The 18,493-nt window shown below is 40.9% G+C and overlaps 1 protein-coding gene across 2 annotated transcripts; it reads left to right on the top strand.

Annotated features, from left to right (window-relative positions):
- The first annotated feature begins 415 nt into the window (after positions 1-415).
- Positions 416-13,150, top strand: LOC128734007 (serine/threonine-protein kinase 3). Of its 2 annotated transcripts, none has more exons than XM_053827958.1 (6): positions 416-534; positions 1,686-1,901; positions 10,068-10,876; positions 10,933-11,292; positions 11,355-11,848; positions 11,908-13,150. In XM_053827958.1, exons 2-6 carry the CDS (start codon positions 1,888-1,890, stop codon positions 12,076-12,078), a joined length of 1,848 nt encoding a protein of 615 aa, XP_053683933.1. In that variant the 5' UTR covers positions 416-534; positions 1,686-1,887; the 3' UTR covers positions 12,079-13,150. The 2 variants fall into 2 exon arrangements, with proteins under 2 accessions (XP_053683933.1, XP_053683934.1); XM_053827959.1 differs by lacking the exon at positions 416-534 and adding an exon at positions 837-937 and having other exon boundaries at positions 1,199-1,901.
- The last annotated feature ends 5,343 nt before the right edge of the window (positions 13,151-18,493 follow it).

Here is an 18,493-nt window from a genome sequence, read left to right as displayed (position 1 = left end):
TTATGTATATTCTCTATATCAATTATTGCATACAAAATTTCTGATCGGTTGGTTAAAATTCGAGTTCCGAGCGGGTTCGGATTCGGATTCGACGAAAAATGAAAATTCGGGTTTGGGTCGGGTTTTCGCATTCACAAACGTAACCGACACATATTGCGTTGCGAGTGAAGCAAAATCCTCCCTCAACTACATGTACCCTTCCGACGGCACCAACATTTCGATGAATGAATTTCATTCAAGCGACGACGACGACTGATGCTTTCGAAATCAAAACATCGAAAACGTCGAAAACAGTCATTCGCATTCGCGCATACCTTCTTCGCTTGCGTCAGTCGCAACTTGCGCAACTTGCGACTCGCAAGTTCAAGCTGTCAAAAGTTCGTGTGCCTTTTTGCGGTTGTTCCCGTGTACCGCGTCTACCGTGTCCGTGTCGATGTCGTGAAGAAAGAGTAGTAACGTCAGTTTAGTTTCATTGATTCGTCCGTGCGGTTTGCATTGCGTTTGTGAATAGTAAAATTTGCGGGTGCTACGAAGGTATAGAACAAAAAATAAAAACAATACTCTCGCACGCACACACACACTCATTTATGTTTTAGCAAAAAGCCGAGTGCGGTCGGAAATATTTTTTACTGCTGATTGTGAAACTGCTCGATTGTCGTGCATAAGTGAAAACAACCAAGTGCACAATGTCATAAACGATGCAATAGTTCTAGTCTGATATTTTAATCCACGTACGGAAAAGGTTCAAGGATCGCGATAGATTTTTTTTTAAGAAAAGCCGATCCGGGTTGTGGGATCGGGTGGGGGCAGTCGAGACACTTCCATTTTTCGTTAGCGCGATATGTACAGCGCACACTGCATGGCACACACACCTTACTACTTGTTTTTTGCTTTTCTGACAGAACGGCTCGACATGAGTGTCTTGTGGTCTATTGTGGTACGTGATAAATTGTGCAGCCGGAATCATGCGATGTGATACCGCTTGCAGTTGCAGGGTTTAATCATTCAGAAGTAAAAGATTGTATTTTTCAATTTAAAGAAATGCAAAAAGTCAGAATCACGTTGATTTTTATGGCAAAACTTAATGCAAAATGTGTAATGTCGAACATAGTTCAACTCACCCTCGGGTGTGCTACCCTTGCATATTATACTCATCTGTGCATCATTAGTGCATAAAATTAAAAACATTTTCTTGCAGTACTTTTTTTCGCATGTTTGTGACCGCAGTGCAGTCTAGCACCTGGATTTCTTGATAGCGAAAGCAGCGCACACTGATTAGTTAGTCACAAGCTAACGAGTGAAATTGTGACAGTCGGAAGAGACTAGAACCATCGTGTGCCCATTCCGTTTATTCTATTAATCCTTCATAGTCAAGTTGGACCGCGAAGCGAGCGACTATCAGCCTTCTTCGTAGCCGCCGCAGACTTACATACCTACACATTTATGTATGGCTCAGCTAGTGCTTAAAGTGGTGTTTGTTTTCCATAATTTATTCAAATTGGCCTTGACGCCGAAACGTCAGATGCTAGAAGAACGAAGCAAAGCAGTGAATAACAATTAACAACCGAAGACGAGCATCACATCAGTAGAAAAGAATAGCCGTACCGTGCGACTTTTTTGGATAGCAGTCGTCGGGCGACGATTTGCTACTCTTCAGCTGATCCTCTGATTTTACGACATTGCAGATGTGTTGTGTGTGAGCGATTATTATGTTGATTCGACAGTAGAAGCTTGATGTGTGACTGTGAGTGCGGTGAAATATTCTGTAAACATAAGTAAAAAGTAAACGGAGCATAATTCAAGTGCTGGTGTTGGCGATAGACGGTCAGACGAACGGGAGTTTATCAGTGAGCAGTCAGTCCGCAGACCGGAAACGACCGACGAGAAATGTCTTCCAAAAAGTGAGTGATCTATATTATATTCATTCATTTATTTGTCAAGGCTAGTTCACAAACCGATTATCTACTATAGGAGATGTAACGAAAACTTATGATAGTTCAAAGTGACACGGCAAATACCTACATGTTTTGCATACCTCTCAATGCCAAGCCTGTTCCCTAAAACGGTATGCGAGTAAAAAATAGCACAGAAAGTTTCGAACGTGCAAAGAGTGAGGGATTATAAATAGACACCAGAATAATCAATAAAACACGTTACGTACATGAGCCGACAACGCGCGCGGACCGCAATAAAAACATAGAGGAAGGTACATACCTATATGTCAATGGAGTCAGCCTTCATGTTAAGGGGTTTTGCTTGGGATTATACATCAGAGTGATCCACGTTCAAAGCCGGCGCGATGTGTTGTACGAGCAGTCCTTGCAAAAGTTAGTGACAGTATGTCTAGCGCTCCGGAACTTGCTCCGACTGACGTCGGACATCGGCAACTTGTTACACATGCATATGACCACCGGCTGTCGAAGCATAACTAGTTTAATGCATTTATCCATCTAATAAGCTAATGTGGAGGGCAAGAAATTAGCGGTCCATTTGCGATCGGAATAGTATGTGACTTTGTTAACTGTAACATAGGTCTTCAATGAATTAATGTGACAATCGAGAGACGGGAACACGAAGGCTCGAAGGCCAATGTTTCGAACCGGTGATGCACTTTAACATTTGAAGTACTTGACACGGAAACTAACTTTTAAGCCAATTACAGGATTGATCAATTTGCACAATACAATCGTATCTAACACGAAACGCGAGGGCGATAATGTAAAAAAAAATAAAACAGTATAATTTAATTGGATCCCGGTGCCCATGGTTCGAACAATTTAAAAAGAGAAATTTGTATTTTTCTTTGAATTTTAGAAGGGCACAACATAAACTGAACTGAATTTGTCTTTCACTACTTACAACTTGTAGCTATTTTTACAAATCAACATTTTACTACACAGAAACAAAGGTACTCACTAGCAATATTTACGTTTACGAATATGACAGGTCATAGTGGCCTTTGATTTTCAAAAATGGTTTTTGGATACACGATTTTCGGAGTCAAAGTTTTACGTGCAGCTAGTAAATTTCTAGCTTTGTCAACACTAGACATTTTGAAAAATCTTGCTTAAATTTCATAAATATGTACAAGGAAGAAGAAAAATTCTAACTGGAAAGTTTCCACGAGTACAGCAGAAAGCAAACTTTTTCTATATTGCTCGTCAGTTAATTGCGGTAAACCGAACCGCAACCTTCTTGTGGCGTCAACTGGGATGCGAGTAACCACTGGAAGGTGAAGCAGTCCTGGTACTGGCAGTAATGGCGGTAATGGCTCATCAATAAGGAAAGTTTTAGATTGAAATACAGTAAAGGTCATCTGCATACTGAAAGCTGATAAGAGAGACAGGACGAATCCTAAATCCTTCAGACCTATCAGTCTATCTTCGGTTCCATTGAAGAAAATGGAAAAAGTTCTGAAAGATTATGTCGATGCAACATAAATGCAATCATATCCGTTTGCTTAACAATCTGGTAGTTTAACCATTACAGCACTTCGTATGCTTGGTTGAGAAAGCTCTTTCAACAAAGAAAATAGCACTTTGTTCTTTCCTGGATATTGAAGGAGCTTTCGAAAATATTTCCTACTCATCTATGGAAGATTCTATGAAACGAAGAAAATATAACACGCACATAATAGACTGGATTCATGCCAGGCTGGCAAAAAGAGAAATAATTTCTGAACTATCTATAACAATCTATAACAAAGGCAAGGCAATGAAGGGGTGTCCACAAGGCGGAGTTCTATCACCACTTTTGTGGTCTTCAGTTGTAGTAAATCGTCTACAACTGAAGACCACAAAAGTGGTGATAGAACTTAAGAGTCTAGAAGCGGAAGATTTTGAAGTTGCCGGAGATGACCTTGAGATGGGAGGAAAATTCGATAATAAGTAGTTTCGGAAAGAATGCAACAGGCTCTAAGGCTTACCCAAATGCGGTGCAAAAAGGAAGGTTTATTCTGACAAAGGTCATAATTGTTCCTTTCGCTAAAAGGACGAAATTCAACTTGAAGCTTCTCAAGCATGAGGGAAAAGAAATGAAATTTAGCGGCAAAAATAATAAATTTTAAACAGACAAAATTCTTAGGTTTAGTTCTGGATGCAAAACTAAACTGGAATGCCCATCTTGACGTACACTCAAAATATTCTGCACATAACTAATGGTAAATTTCCATATGAAATTCTATATGATTATCATGTGCTGCATATAGTATAAACACAATCCTCCCAGAAATACACATAACACATATGAATAGTATGTGCAAATTTTTCGCGTGCACATAAATGATAATTATTTGGCACATAAAGATCATTTACAGGGCACATTGCAGAAATCTATATCTGGTACACATAGAAACTATACGAAAAGTTTTCTCAGTGTAGCGACGGGCAAGGCAGTCAGTGCTAATTTGATAATTTGGATCTACCTACATGTCTATTAAACGCAGAGCCGGCGTTACAGCACGCGAGACCCTGTGCAGATTAAGCAGCGAGGCCATTTTTTGTATGCCAAAAGGGCATTTGAGAGGCCACTGTGATAGTCTTAATGATCGTCTAAGTCTTAATAATGATTTTATGGTATACGGATAGATCTCCAAAATGAACAAAATGACTCATGATTTCAAGTTTCGAGCTTATGCTTTATGAAAATACACCATGAATAATAATCATGCTATCACGAGCTTCTTACAGTACAACACAACGCTGATTTTGAACTATTATTCATGATTTTGAGCTGTCTGATATGGCAGTTCAGTCATGATTTGACAGCAAATCAAGTTTCATGATTTCATGACTTTATTCATGGTTTCGGAATCATATTTCTTTTCGTGATAGACTTCAATTGCTGAACTGAGTTTACGGACCCATTGTTGAAAATGAAATTGAGCTAAATAGTTGTAATCCTGTGCCTCAATCCTACATGGTTAACAGTGGCGACTCGTCTGCATGTTCAACCTGTTCATAGGACAGGCAAACAAAATTCAGCCCGACAAAATTTCGTTTGCACCGACGCATATGCAATGCAATACGAATTTAGTTTAGTTACGAAGCTGATGAGCAAACCGTTCAACACGACATTTGAACGTTGCTTTAGAGATCCCAATGCACAAGTATACCAACACATTATTTCTGGTATCGATTCTTGATACTGAATTAGTACCAGGAACAATATGTTGGTACGAAGGAGATAAAGAGAATGTGACATAGCTTGTACTCGAAAGCGCGGGCGCTTTATTGTCTCGTTCATCTTCAGCATTGAACAACTTACTACCACATATCCCTATGGCCTGCGCTTTGATTCCAATTTATTTAGTTAGGAAGCTAATGAGTAAAACGTTCAACACGACGTTTGAACGTTGCTTTAGAGATTAGCACCAGGAACAATGTGTTGGTATGAAGGGGATTTGAAAATAGAGCGCGGTTGGCAATTTGGCATGCATTATTCGCAAAATTTTCTCATTAACTTGTTCATCTTTAGCATTGAACAACTTGCGCATATTGCTTGTTGCTTGTGGTGCGTGTGATGTGGGCTTGTTCGCGCATCACTGTAAAGTGGTAATTCTTGAATTTGGTTCAATAGGTAAATTGAACGGAAATTTTTCGGTTCGTATTTAAAATTCAGAGACGAGTTTACTGGTAAAGTAAACCGTCGTATTCCGTTGTTATTTAAATAAATAGGGATATTCACGTAGCGCTTGCTATGTTGCGTATATGGAGTATTGCGTATTTATAGTGCCGCTACTCGCATAACAGTTCCATCTCCATAGAAACTGGAACTGCAATGCAAATTGCGGCAGTATATACACGAAATATACCGTTTACGCAACATAGCAAGCGCTACGGTAAAAACCCCTAATGTTTGTTGATTAAAATATAGAAATGCGATAAAAAAAAGCTGCGTATTAATTTGTATTTTTCGCTGGTTGAACAGGTAAGCTAAACCCCCACGAGTCGCCACTGATGGTTAATAAAATCAATGACCATTTACGATTTGGGTTCTATACTCGATATGGAGTAAGCACGAAACTTCCGAAGAAGTTATGCCTAAATAAAGCAAGAGCCCCGCAATTGCAGAGCAGATGCGCTGAACTTTCAAGAATTACAAAAGTGGCAGGTGTTTGTATCATCCCATATTCTTTAAATGCGGGACTGTGTCCAGTTAGGAGTCTCCTGATTGTGCGCAGCTCACTGTTTGACTATTTAGTCTACAATCATGTATTTTCAATTAGATGCTTTCCAACATAATCTAGGTTGGCAGCCAAGTTCAAGTTTTTATACAGAATTATTCCGGAGAGTTTGATTTTATTACTGAAGCTCAGTAAGACACCAATCAGTATAGGGGGAGTAACAGTATGTGTCCTTCGCCTAGTGAATGGTCGACTGTTTATATTAGGCCCCTCTAGTAAACATAACAACTTGGTGAATCTGGTGATTCTGTTTTGAAACAGAGCCGTAAAAATTGAAGCGAAGGACGCGTTATCGAAAGCGCCTTCAATATCAAGGAAACCACAAAGTGCCATCTCTTGATATTTGAACGATTTTTCAATTAACGTCACAACGCAGTGCAGTTACCGTAGATTTAGCGTGTTGGTATGCATGTTGATTTCCATGCAACGGAGCGTTATTTAAAAACTCATTGCGGATATAGTTATCCGCGCTTTGCTCTATCAACTTGAGAAGCGTTGATGTTAGACTTATTGGTCTGAAAGCCTTTTGCATTATTTTCTCTCTTTTATCTGCCTTAGGTATGCATGCAAGCAAAGCTGAATCGTTTGGCACATTATGTAACACAATAGGGACAATAGGGATTGTCCACTAAAATTTTTAACATTTTTATCTAGTCATCGCCAAGCGCGAAGCTTCCCTGAAGCGCGAGGCTCTGTTCCACCGCACGGGTTTGCCGGCCTAAACGCCGGCTCTGATTAAACCGAAAGTTACGTATGCTTCATTAAGCGTAGCTACTAGGGATGGGAAACTATCATTACCTACTGATAATTATCAGTAAGCGACAATATCACTAAGTATCAGTAAGATTTTGCTGTTATTGATGTTTACTGATGCAGTTACGTCGTCCTGGTAGAAAAATAAGTTATATTAAACTCATTGGTCGGTAGTTGCGTAAGATAGACGAGGATGATACAATATGTCGTCGTCGTGAGCAGCTTAGAGCCGCCCCGGCTCGTGCTGTTTCAAGCAGTCGTCTCCATTCAACTCGATCTTGGGCCACTCGTCGCCAATTTCCCAGTTGCCTCAGAAGTCGCAAATCACTTCCGACCTGGTCCAGCCATCTTGCACATTTCTGGTGCCTGATCAGGCCTGATTTCCCCCTTGAATGCGCCGCTGGATCTCCTTACTATGGTTGTTGTCCACGCTCAACAAGATTTGAAATATGTGTATGAACCACTTCTACTGTGTTACCTGACTCATAACGAATATACGTTATATACGGGGGAGGGTCTCGTAACTCACAAATTCGGCAGATAGATTCGAATAGAGCATACAAATATCAACTATATAACATAAGAAATTACATGTTTACTCCAAAAATAAAAGCATGAGAGATTTTAGAATTTCGGAAATAGGGGTTCGTTATGAGTCAGGTAACGTAGTTTGTCGCCGTCAACGGTTACTGTCCGTGGGAAGCACGCGTTTGTTTCCTTTGAGCCTCGTTCTTTCATGTATTAGACGAAGCTTGTAATCTGGGATGGATTGCCTCCACCGTTGCAAGGTACCTGGCTATAATATCAAGGTCATTTGCAAACTCTAGGAGTTGGCTACCCTTGGTGAATATCGTGCCTTTCGTATCAATACCCGCTCATCGGATCACCCCCTCAAGAGTAATGTTGAACAGCATGCAGGATAAGCCGTCACCTTCGTCTCAACCCTCGCCGCGTTTCGAAGGGACTTGAGTATGTCTCCGATTAACTGTGAAATCAATAAAGATGTGATGAGTGGGTACGTTGTACTTTCGACATTTTTGCAAGATCTGCCGGATGGCATAAACCTGCTCCGTAGTTGCGCGACCCCCAAAGTAGCCCGCCTGGTAAATTACAAAGTAAACTTACAATGAATAACGCAGCTATAATATTACAGTTTCTTATTTTTGCGTTTTAATGCATTGATGGATAAATTACTGATATTTGCTGATAGTTATCAGTAACGTACTGAAACTACTGATAGTTATCAGTAACGATTTTAATTATAGTTCCCATCTCTACCTATTACCCCCTTCCTTTCCACTCTTTCCTCTCCATTCCCAAAAATCCTTTATCAGTAAGGGAATACTGTCCCTTCATCAATTGTAGAACCATCGTGTCAAAAAATATTAATATATGCCTGACCGCATTTCAAGGTCATGACTAAAATCACGAGGTTTGGTCTATTTTCACAGGAACGTGGCCTTGCCTTCCCCCTGAGAATCGCGGCTAACACGCTGGCAGACGAACAGCGTTCACACGCAGTGCCTTGTAAGTCGCAAGGGCCTGCATAGTGTCATCGTCCCGCCAGTAAACATAGAGTTAGATTAAACTTCTCGGTCGGTGGTTTCTACAGTAGGTGGAGAAAGAGGCACAATTTGTGTCTAAAAATAGCCCAACCCATGTCGCTACATTAATAAGGGGGTTGTGCAGTCTCCTTTCGTCCAGCGCTTCTGTGGTTCATAGGTACACGGGTAGCAGCGAGCCACATGCCCTGGCGGGTGTTGTGGGTTCGAATTCGGGTTTAATCTCCGATTATAGCTTGGTTCGACCCATGCACCGTCCAGCATTGGACAAAAGGTAGGAGTCACAACGACAACTTGTTAAGTGTAGCCACCTATTACCCCCCCTCCTACATTTCCACTCTTTCCCCTCCATTCCCAAAAAATCCTTCTTCTTTATTTTCCCTTACGGGCCCTTCATCAATTCAACCATCACCATCGTTTCAATAAACAATAATCAAGAAGTCTGACTTGCCACATTTCACTCAAGGATTTTGTACTACAGGTAAAATGCCAATTCGATACTTTTACTAGAGATTTTCAAGAAGGCATGACTTCAAGAAGGTTGAAAAAGTCCCTTTTAGCCCTTGAAAATAGCGGCAACAAAAAGTTCCATTTTTTCGGTCGATTCTGCCCACTGTGCGTTGGCTGCATAAGAAGCAGCCTTTGCCAGAGTATTGCCTTTATATCAGACAATTCGCCTGTAGGCGTAAATACCTGTAGTTTGTAGGCTGTCTCAAATAATTTCATCAGCGACATCAATGGTCATAGTAGGATGGAAACCCGAGAGATACATTTAGAACAACTTGAGCAGGAAACCGCCAACTACCTTTTTGTGGTTTTCGACACCTGTAACCGGTGTCTAAAAGGTTTCCAAGCCGCGGTGGCGGTATTTTGAAGAACTGTTACAAACTGGTATTTGCAAAGGAGTTGCAGCTTTTTTTTTATTATAGTCACTTTCGACAGCTTAGGACATTCCTGACTTCTGCGGGGTTGAGATTTGAACCCGTGAGACTGAATCCAGCACTAATTTTGTCAGTATCGTTCAATTGTTGCTCAATGACATCACTGAGGGACGAGATTACGGTTCTGTATTAACTTACGAAATATCTAAAATATGTCAATTCGGCCAGGCCGACTTGAAGTATTCACTGCAGACGGTTTCGTGAAATGAATCTTGTCTTGTGTGAATAAATAATTCAATAATAATTCATTGAATGCTGTATTGAGAATGGAGCTGGACTTTTGGGCTTTTAATCTAAAGTCCGTCTACTGTAGTCCAATATTATAGCGCCTTATTTCGCTCTCAGAAAACAGGTAGAACTAACCAAATAGCAAAACGCATTCAGTATAAATTGTTCTTAAAAATTAATCAATCAAGGTGTAGAAATAAATAACAATTTTCGAGCCCAAAACTTTTTTCTTTACTAATTTTAAGTTTATTTTTCTCGAAATATAAACTAGAAAAAATCGGAGGTAAAATTTGAGTGGCTTTGATCCTTTCTATTATCTCCAAAACGGCATCGTTTAAAAAAATATGTATATAGGTAATGCCCTTGATTGAATTTAAACCTGTTTCCTTTTTCTTCCAGTGAACTGAAAAAACTCTCGGAGGAGAGCTTAACCCGGCAGCCGGAGGAGGTGTTCGATATCATTTGCAAACTGGGCGAGGGAAGCTATGGCTCGGTGTACAAAGCTCTCCACAAAGAAAGCGAGCAGGTTCTCGCTATCAAACAGGTCCCTGTGGACACTGATCTGCAGGAAATCATCAAGGAGATATCCATCATGCAGCAGTGTGACTCGCCTTACGTTGTCAAGTATTACGGAAGCTACTTCAAAAATACCGATCTCTGGATAGTGATGGAATACTGCGGAGCAGGCAGTGTTTCGGATATTATGCGACTGCGGAAAAAGACCTTGTCGGAAGATGAAATTGCAACAATCTTGAGCGATACGCTGAAAGGGCTGGAGTATCTGCATTTGCGTAGAAAGATCCATCGGGATATTAAAGCTGGAAATATACTGTTGAACTCGGAGGGTCACGCCAAATTGGCCGATTTCGGTGTGGCCGGACAGCTAACTGATACGATGGCCAAGCGGAACACTGTGATTGGAACGCCATTCTGGATGGCTCCCGAAGTGATAGAGGAAATCGGGTACGACTGTGTGGCGGATATTTGGTCACTAGGAATCACCGCGCTGGAAATGGCTGAAGGAAAACCGCCTTACGGCGATATACATCCGATGAGGGCTATTTTTATGATTCCGACAAAACCGCCACCATCTTTCCGCGATCCAGACATCTGGAGTCCGGAGTTCATAGATTTTGTTAGCCTGTGCCTGGTGAAGAATCCGGAAGAGCGGGCAACCGCCACTGATCTGTTGACACATGAGTTTATTCGTATGTTTCTAATACGTTTCATCAACAAAGAAGTTAATATATCTTATACTTTTTAGGAAATGCTAAACCCTGTAGTATTCTTAGTCAAATGATTGCGGAAGCAAAAGAAATTCGAGAAAATCAGAGCTTTAGGCATGCCGCGGCAATTAGTCAAGCAAATAAGCAACTACAGAATCCTAACAATAACATCAGTCAAGAGGTGGATTCCGATGATGATGACGTAAACTCAAGGACCATGAAAGAGTTTCCGGAAGATTGTGGGACATTAGTACCCGGAAGGGATGACGGCGATGGAACCATGATCGCCCATACAGACTGCGGAACTCTTGTTCCAGACAATGCCACAATGGTAGAGGTACAATCCAACCTCGGAACCATGGTTATTAACTCAGATTCAGAGGAATCAACAATGAAAAGTAAGTATCAGAAGACCGTTTTTTTTTCTAGTGGGCTTTATTCAATCGATTCCCCCTTGCAGGACACGACACCAACCCGGACAAACCGAAGTACCGGCCCCTGTTTCTAGACCACTTCGACAAAAAGGAAGCCGAGGCGGCAAATTTTGTGACCAAATCCAGTGCCAACCAGCACAGCTACGAAGACGACAGTTCTTCACCGGAGGACGCCCATCAGGATGCCTCACCTCAGCGACCCCAACCTCAGGTGCAAACTCCAACGAAGCAACAGCACGTGCCGCCACCGAACCCCTCCGCTCCACCTCTGACGCAAAGCCTGGAAGAGCAACAGCTAAACGAGGAACGACAACGATTTCAATCGCACTTGGAGTTGCAACTTAATCAAATCTCAGCTGTCAGTCCTAACATGCATCAGATACAACAGTATCAACCGGCACCGATAGCGATTACGCCCGATGGCCTGGGCGGAGGTGGAGGCGGTGGCAATGGAGGAATAGAAGCTCACAATAGGATTTACAACAACAGGATTAACCTGATTGATAGTGAATACGATTCGGTAAGATTATCGGATTAAACATGACCTCGAGAAGTTTTTAAATGCATATTTATTTTTAGCTCAAATTCCTCAACTATGAACAGCTTGAGCAGCGATTGGCTAGCATCGACAAGGAGATGGAAAAAGAACTGGCGGAGACGAACAAACGCTACTACGCCAAACGGAAGCCCATTATCGATGCCATCGAGGCAAAACAGCAGAAGCGACAGCAGAAGTTAGAGGAATTTTGAGTTCGTATCCAGTCAGTGCTCGTAGTAAGTTTGGTACCATTGATTGTTACTCTACCATTTTGGCCAAATTTGTTTCATTTTCGTTCTTCGATCCGAAACAACGTTTCTTTGCTAAAGCATTTATTTTCGACAATTTCCCTCTCTTTCCCTGGAGATAGGATAAAGCGAAAACAGTAGTTTTAATTATGCCAATAACATAATTGCAAGGCAGGTGTAGACACAATTTTACACTAGCGCCCCACCTTATATCATCCCGGATTATGTTAATCATGGGTCGATTTTGGTTCCCACATCTCCTCAGCTGCCTAAACGAATGATGCCGCATGATTTTAGTAAAATAGTGTTAACTTATATTACAACTATAGATTTTTCGAATTTAACAAATGAATAGTCAACGCTTTTTTTTCTAGCCAGAATATGGTTTTTAAATTTTTTTTTATCGTAGTGAACAACCTAGATCGGATGTAAAATGCGTTTTTCTTTAACGATTGGAAATATCAAACATAATTGTTTTGGCCATGTTCCGTCCTCAGACGAATTGTTTAAATAATTCTATCATATCTGTATACAATCGTTTCCCAATTGGCCCAAAATCAAAATCGTAGATGCCAAAATCTTTACCCTTTCCTAAAGACTACAAATAATTTAGATCGCGTTTGTCGAAACTATGTTGGTGCTTTCCGATTACACACTGAATTTCTATTCTTGATAACAGCAAAACTTAGTAACGCGTGTTTAACGTTATTTATTCAAAATTTAGTCAGAACTGGTCTAAAACCTAAGTGAAACATAAGCGTATAAATAATAATGAAACAAGAAAGAAAGACCTCAGAAAAATCCAGGATAAGCAACACAGATTTTTGTACAGAGTAAACCTGAATGAAAACAATTTGTATATTGAGGATCATATATCAACCGGAACCGGAACCACACTGAAAACGGGAGCCAACATTTGTTACAGCATGCCTATACGTATATGCACAGCGTTACATTTTATATATACAAGCTGTAGTTCTGGATTGAAAGAATTGGACCCAAAAGAAATATAATAATGAACTAAACTACACAGTATTCAGAGACAGTTTTTAATGAATACAATGAATATAATGTTGCCATGCGTAAAAAATAGTTCACCCTGGGAGTCATTCAGTTATTAGGATGCTTCGAAAAATCCATTGTATTTCTTTGAAAATTAGGGTACGGAAAAGACGTCGGGTTTCCAAGCATGTTTCGCGTGTGTTTTGGCAATTTTTCAAAATAATCTTGCAATATGGGTCAAAGGATCCGAAAATTTCACCCAGCGTGTGACCCTCCAGTACTGTCGGTCCTGGGCTGCCGTTCTCCATTCAGTCCTCTCGAACATCAGCTGAACGAACATTATTTTCGACAGCGCACATGAACAAGGAACAGGAACACGGTCGTACGTAGTATTTACTTCCTGCGCAGACTCCTACACAAGTACACCTGGAGGTCACCAAATTAGACAGAATCACAGGTTGACCACGTTTTGATTTACTTTTTAGACATCATTGACGTCAGATCCTATCGAAGCGCTAACATTGACTCGGACCACTATCTAGTTATGGCGAAGATGTGCCCAAAACGCTGCGTTGTGAACAACGTTCGGTTCCGACGTCAGCCTCACCTAAATCTCACGCGGCTGAAACAACCAGACGCCGTCCGTCGCAAACTACGTACACTCACTCGAAGCTGCGCTGCCAGAAGAGGACGAGCTGGAGTTCCAACGCTCCATTTGTTCGTTGATTTCAAGGCCGCGTATGATACCATCGACCGATAAGAGCTATAAAAAATCATGGACGACAACAGCTGCCCCAGGATCCTCATCAAATTGATTCAATCTACGGCGGATTGGATGGTACACAGTGCTGTGTTCGGATTTCGGTTAAATTGTCGAGTTCATACGAGTCACACAGAGGACTTCGTCAAGGTTATAGTTCCTCATACCTGCTGTTTAACATTGCGCTACAAGATGTTATGAACCAAACTGGTAACAGAATCGCGTGAACGCGATTCAACGAGAGAATGTGCTTATTGAGGATAAAGGGCCGTTTCTTCAATTATAGCACCATCAACGTGCACTGCCCGCACGAAGGTAGACCCGACGATGGTAAGGAGGCTGGAGACAACGTACGACAAGTACTCGCCACGGGACATCAAGATCGTCATCGGGGATATGAACGACCAAGTCGGAAGGGAAGAAATGTATAGACCAGTGATAGCACCGCATAGCCTGCACACCCGTCACGAACGATAACGGTCAACGATGTATAAACTTCGCAGTTTCCCTAGGCCTGGAGATCATAAGAGATCTGGGTTCTGGGTGGTTCTGGGCAGACCGTTGGTCCACTTGGCCTTGTTGGCAGGTAAGGCCTAATATATATTATTTTAACTACAGTAAGGATCCAATTTCGTCATCCCCATTATGAATTTAGGGGTAACAAAAATAGGACAATGACAACACCGGGAACATTTTTTTATTTTTTTTTTGTTGATAATGCTTATTGAACTGTTTATATTCCACGTTGACCAATTTTAGTGCATTTTAAACTCCCTTTTACCTCTATTTTGGCATTTGTTGTCTTTGTGTCTATATCGGTAACTCTTGAACCAAGCGTTGTAGCACAAAACTTGTTTTTTTAAGTGTAATCAAATTTTCTCAGCAATTCAGGAAAAATATTGTCGGGAAAAGTTTTTCACGAAATCTTCCATGGTAATGGAAAACTCCAAACAAAAGCCGGGTAAACTACGATAAAGATTTTGCAATTGAGTTTTTTTTTTGTTTCTGAGTTGTGGCAGAAAAACTACCAATTAACAACGGCTTATAATCAGTATTTATTTTCAGTGTTTTGCTCCGATTACGCCGACAGCGCCACAGCGAAACAAAATTCGAAAAAGCAGTGTAAGAGGCCGTTGTAGAGTTAATTATTATCTATAATATTGTAGAAGAATGTAGGTATAGTTTTACCATTTGTATTTATGGGGCTATTGGGCTGCTACCCCGTTTGTAGCAAAATGAGCGCTCTGTCTGTATGTACCTTATAGACTTGGAAACAACGGAACCAATCGGCGTAAAAATTTGTATGCAGAGGTTTTTGGACCCTTGCCTTCTAAGAGATGAGGGAGCCTCCATACAACTAAAATACAAATTTTCTCATAACTCGAGAACTAATCAAGCAAGTGGAAAGAAATTTGTCTCCTTTAAAGTCGGCATCAGTCGTGATTTGAAACATGTTGGGCTGTCTAGTGACTCCTGGCCAGAAATTGTAATTTTCCGAGAATTCGAGGACAACCTTTGAAAAAACGTTGTTGTTGGGTTGCAGCTGAATTCAACTCTACTCAAGCCACTAGATGGCGACGGACAGGATCACCCAAAACCACCGGAAATGCAATAGGTATCAACACTGTAAGTCACAGAAACTTGGCTGTAAAACAACACACTATCTAAGCAACTGTTCGACAACACGTACTCTGTTTATCGGCACGATCGATCAACCTTGAATAGTAATAAGAACTCTGGCGGCGGAGTTCTTTCGGCCGTACGCTTCTGCTTCAAATCACGTCAATTGAAGCCTTCGGTCGAGCATTTTTCTCTGTGTCGTATATTTCCCTCCAGACCGCATCAACGACAGTCGATTTAATTGATAAACATGCACTTTCCCGTGACTGGGTTGCTTCTCAAATGGAAGCTAGAGACAGAATTATTATCGTAGGCGATTTCAATCTATGACGATACGAACAATTTCCACTTTCCTGACATTTCTTATTCTTCATTTCGACCAGCTTCACTGTCCTTGATTGATTCATATTTTACAGCCGGACTAAGGCAGATGAATGGAATTATGAATGACCGTAATCGTTTGCTCGATCTGCGTTTCTACAGCGAAGAATTAGGGCAACATTGTTCTGTTATCCGAGTCCCAAAACCACTCATCAAGCATTGCAGTACCGCTCCTTTGATCATGCGGAAGCCGACTGTTATGACTTTTACAGTACCGACTTCGAAGCTATGAACAGTTTTTTGGCTAACCTGGATTGGAATTCGTTACTCGCTAATCACGACGCTAATTTTGCTGCTTAAACTGTGTGTGTTATCATGCTTTATGCGATAGATCAGTTTACACCCAAAAAATTTAATTGTAAGCCCGTCCAGCCCCCATGGTCTAACGCTGAACTAAAACATTTAAAACGACTGAAAAGGGCTGCCCATAGCAAATACTGCAAATATCGCACGGACCGTACAAAAGTTGACTACCTACATGCTAACGCAAACTACAAGCGCTTCAATAACAGTTTGTTCATTGCCCATAATTCGCAGATCTGTCTTAGAGCGAATCCCAAGAAGTGTTGGCGTTTTTTAAACGAACAGCGAAAAGAATCAAGATATGGTCGCAGTCATAAGTAACGTTCCTCACTTAGCTGTTTCCAATTTCCCGTTCAACGTTACTAGCGATGTGGTGATTTCTGCTAGAAAACATGAAATCGATAACTGGTTGCGGCCCAGATGGCATTCCTTGCATAGTCCTGAAACGTTGTCTAAATACTCTTGCATAACCCTTAGCTAAAAAAAAGCTATAAAACTCACATTGTTGCTTGGGTATTCACGACAATTTGCTTACTTGGCTTCGCTCCTACCTCACTGGCAGAACTATGCCTGTCAAAGTTACCTCCGGGGTCCCCCGAGGCAGTCATTTGGCACCGTTCCTATTTCTGTTGTATATGAATGACGTGAACATGATCCTCAAATGTTTGAGATTATCATATGCTGACGACTTAAAATGTAGTGTACAGTACAAAGCTCTAATGACGCCTACCTCCTGCAACAGGACTTGGGAACCATTAATTTAGAACCGCTGGAAGGAAGGCGCAATGTGGCTAAGGCGTGTTTCGTTGGTGATCTCCTTTAAGGGAATATTGATTGTCCTGCACTGCTTAGCCGCCTTGATATCCACACTAGGAGACGTAACCTTCGTTTACACGCTTTCCTCGTCAATCGGCACTCAAGAACCAACTATGGATACACGAACCTGTGCTAAGTATCTTCTTCTTCAGCATAGAACCGGGGTGGTGGCCCGTGCGGTTTCAAGCACTCGTCTCCATTCAACTCGGTCTTGGGCCACTCGTCGCCAATTTCCTAGTCGTCTCAGAGTCGCAAATCGCTTTCGACCTGGTCACTGGTTCGACACGGCAAGGTATGTCCTCCGTGAGCAGCGTCATGGCTTCAAGTCAATAAAGAACTATCGGACTGCGCTCAGTATGTACCGGGTTTTTAATAACTGCTATAATGTGTTTGATTTTAATGTGTCTCGTGAAAACAATAAGCGTTCTTTTAAAAGATATTTGTGTTAGTTTAGTTGTCATTAGGAAAAATACTGTCTGAAAAAAGGCTTTCACGAAGTTTTTCATGGTGGAGGAGAACTCCAAAGAAAAACCGTTAAGACCATGTTCTGAATCCTAGATTCTTAGATTTGCGCTAGTTAGGCCTCTGCAAAATATTTTTAAAGATTTTGTCACCTTCCCCCCTTTGAAATCAAACTTTTGAGAATGAAGAGACAAAAAAATTTTTTGTATAAAATTAATTTTCTGTGAGCCTAAAAATCTCGAAAAATGACAGAAGTGAAAGTACATTTTTTTTTAAATTTTGTCTCTTGATAGATTTCGTAACAGAAACTAGTGTAACAGAAACTAAATAGAAAATTAACAATAAATAGCAAAATTAAAATCTAATCAAAATGTTCTAGACACGCCTTCTTAAACCCTATTCTTGATTTGATTGTTTGAAGCTTTACCGGTAGTTAGTTGCAAAAAGCAATTAAAAAAGTTTTGCTCTGCAATACCTGGTTTAAAAGATTTAAATCCGGAAAATTTTGTTTGGAATAATGTATCGCTTTTTTTAAATAGTGTTTTCGTTTATAAATCCTTTAACTGCTCGTTTATTCTGGGACTCTTCGGGTCAATGCTATCCACTCCTTTCGTTTCTTCGAAGTAACCAATATAAACAAATAATTCAAATTAGAAACATGATAGAAGCCCCCCAGTCTGGAGGTCTCGAAGTATGATGCTAACCTAATAAGCCTCTGTCGTCGTATGTTCGAATCTCAGCTGGGAGAGGCTGTTAGAGTCAGCAGCATCGTAGCAACTGGCTCTGCAATGATCCTGTACTCTAACAGCTGGCTGCGAAGTCTGTCATATAAAAACAGAAGGTCAAGTTATTCGATAACGGAATGTAGCACCTAGGAAAAAAAACATGATAGAAGCAATTTTTTGTCCGTCATTTTAATGCAATAAAAAGCTTATATCAACACTTTCAGACACATCGCCGTAAACTCTTTGGTGTTTAATAAGCAGAAGTATAAAAAACTAACGTTCGTTTTGATCAAAATAAACACACTTAATA

The sequence above is a fragment of the Sabethes cyaneus genome, chromosome 2 (genome assembly GCF_943734655.1).
Source record: "Sabethes cyaneus chromosome 2, idSabCyanKW18_F2, whole genome shotgun sequence".
NCBI classification, from domain to species: Eukaryota; Metazoa; Arthropoda; class Insecta; order Diptera; family Culicidae; genus Sabethes; species Sabethes cyaneus.
The sequence above is the reverse complement of the archived record's forward strand: the minus strand, read 5'-3'. Positions and strand labels throughout refer to the sequence as shown.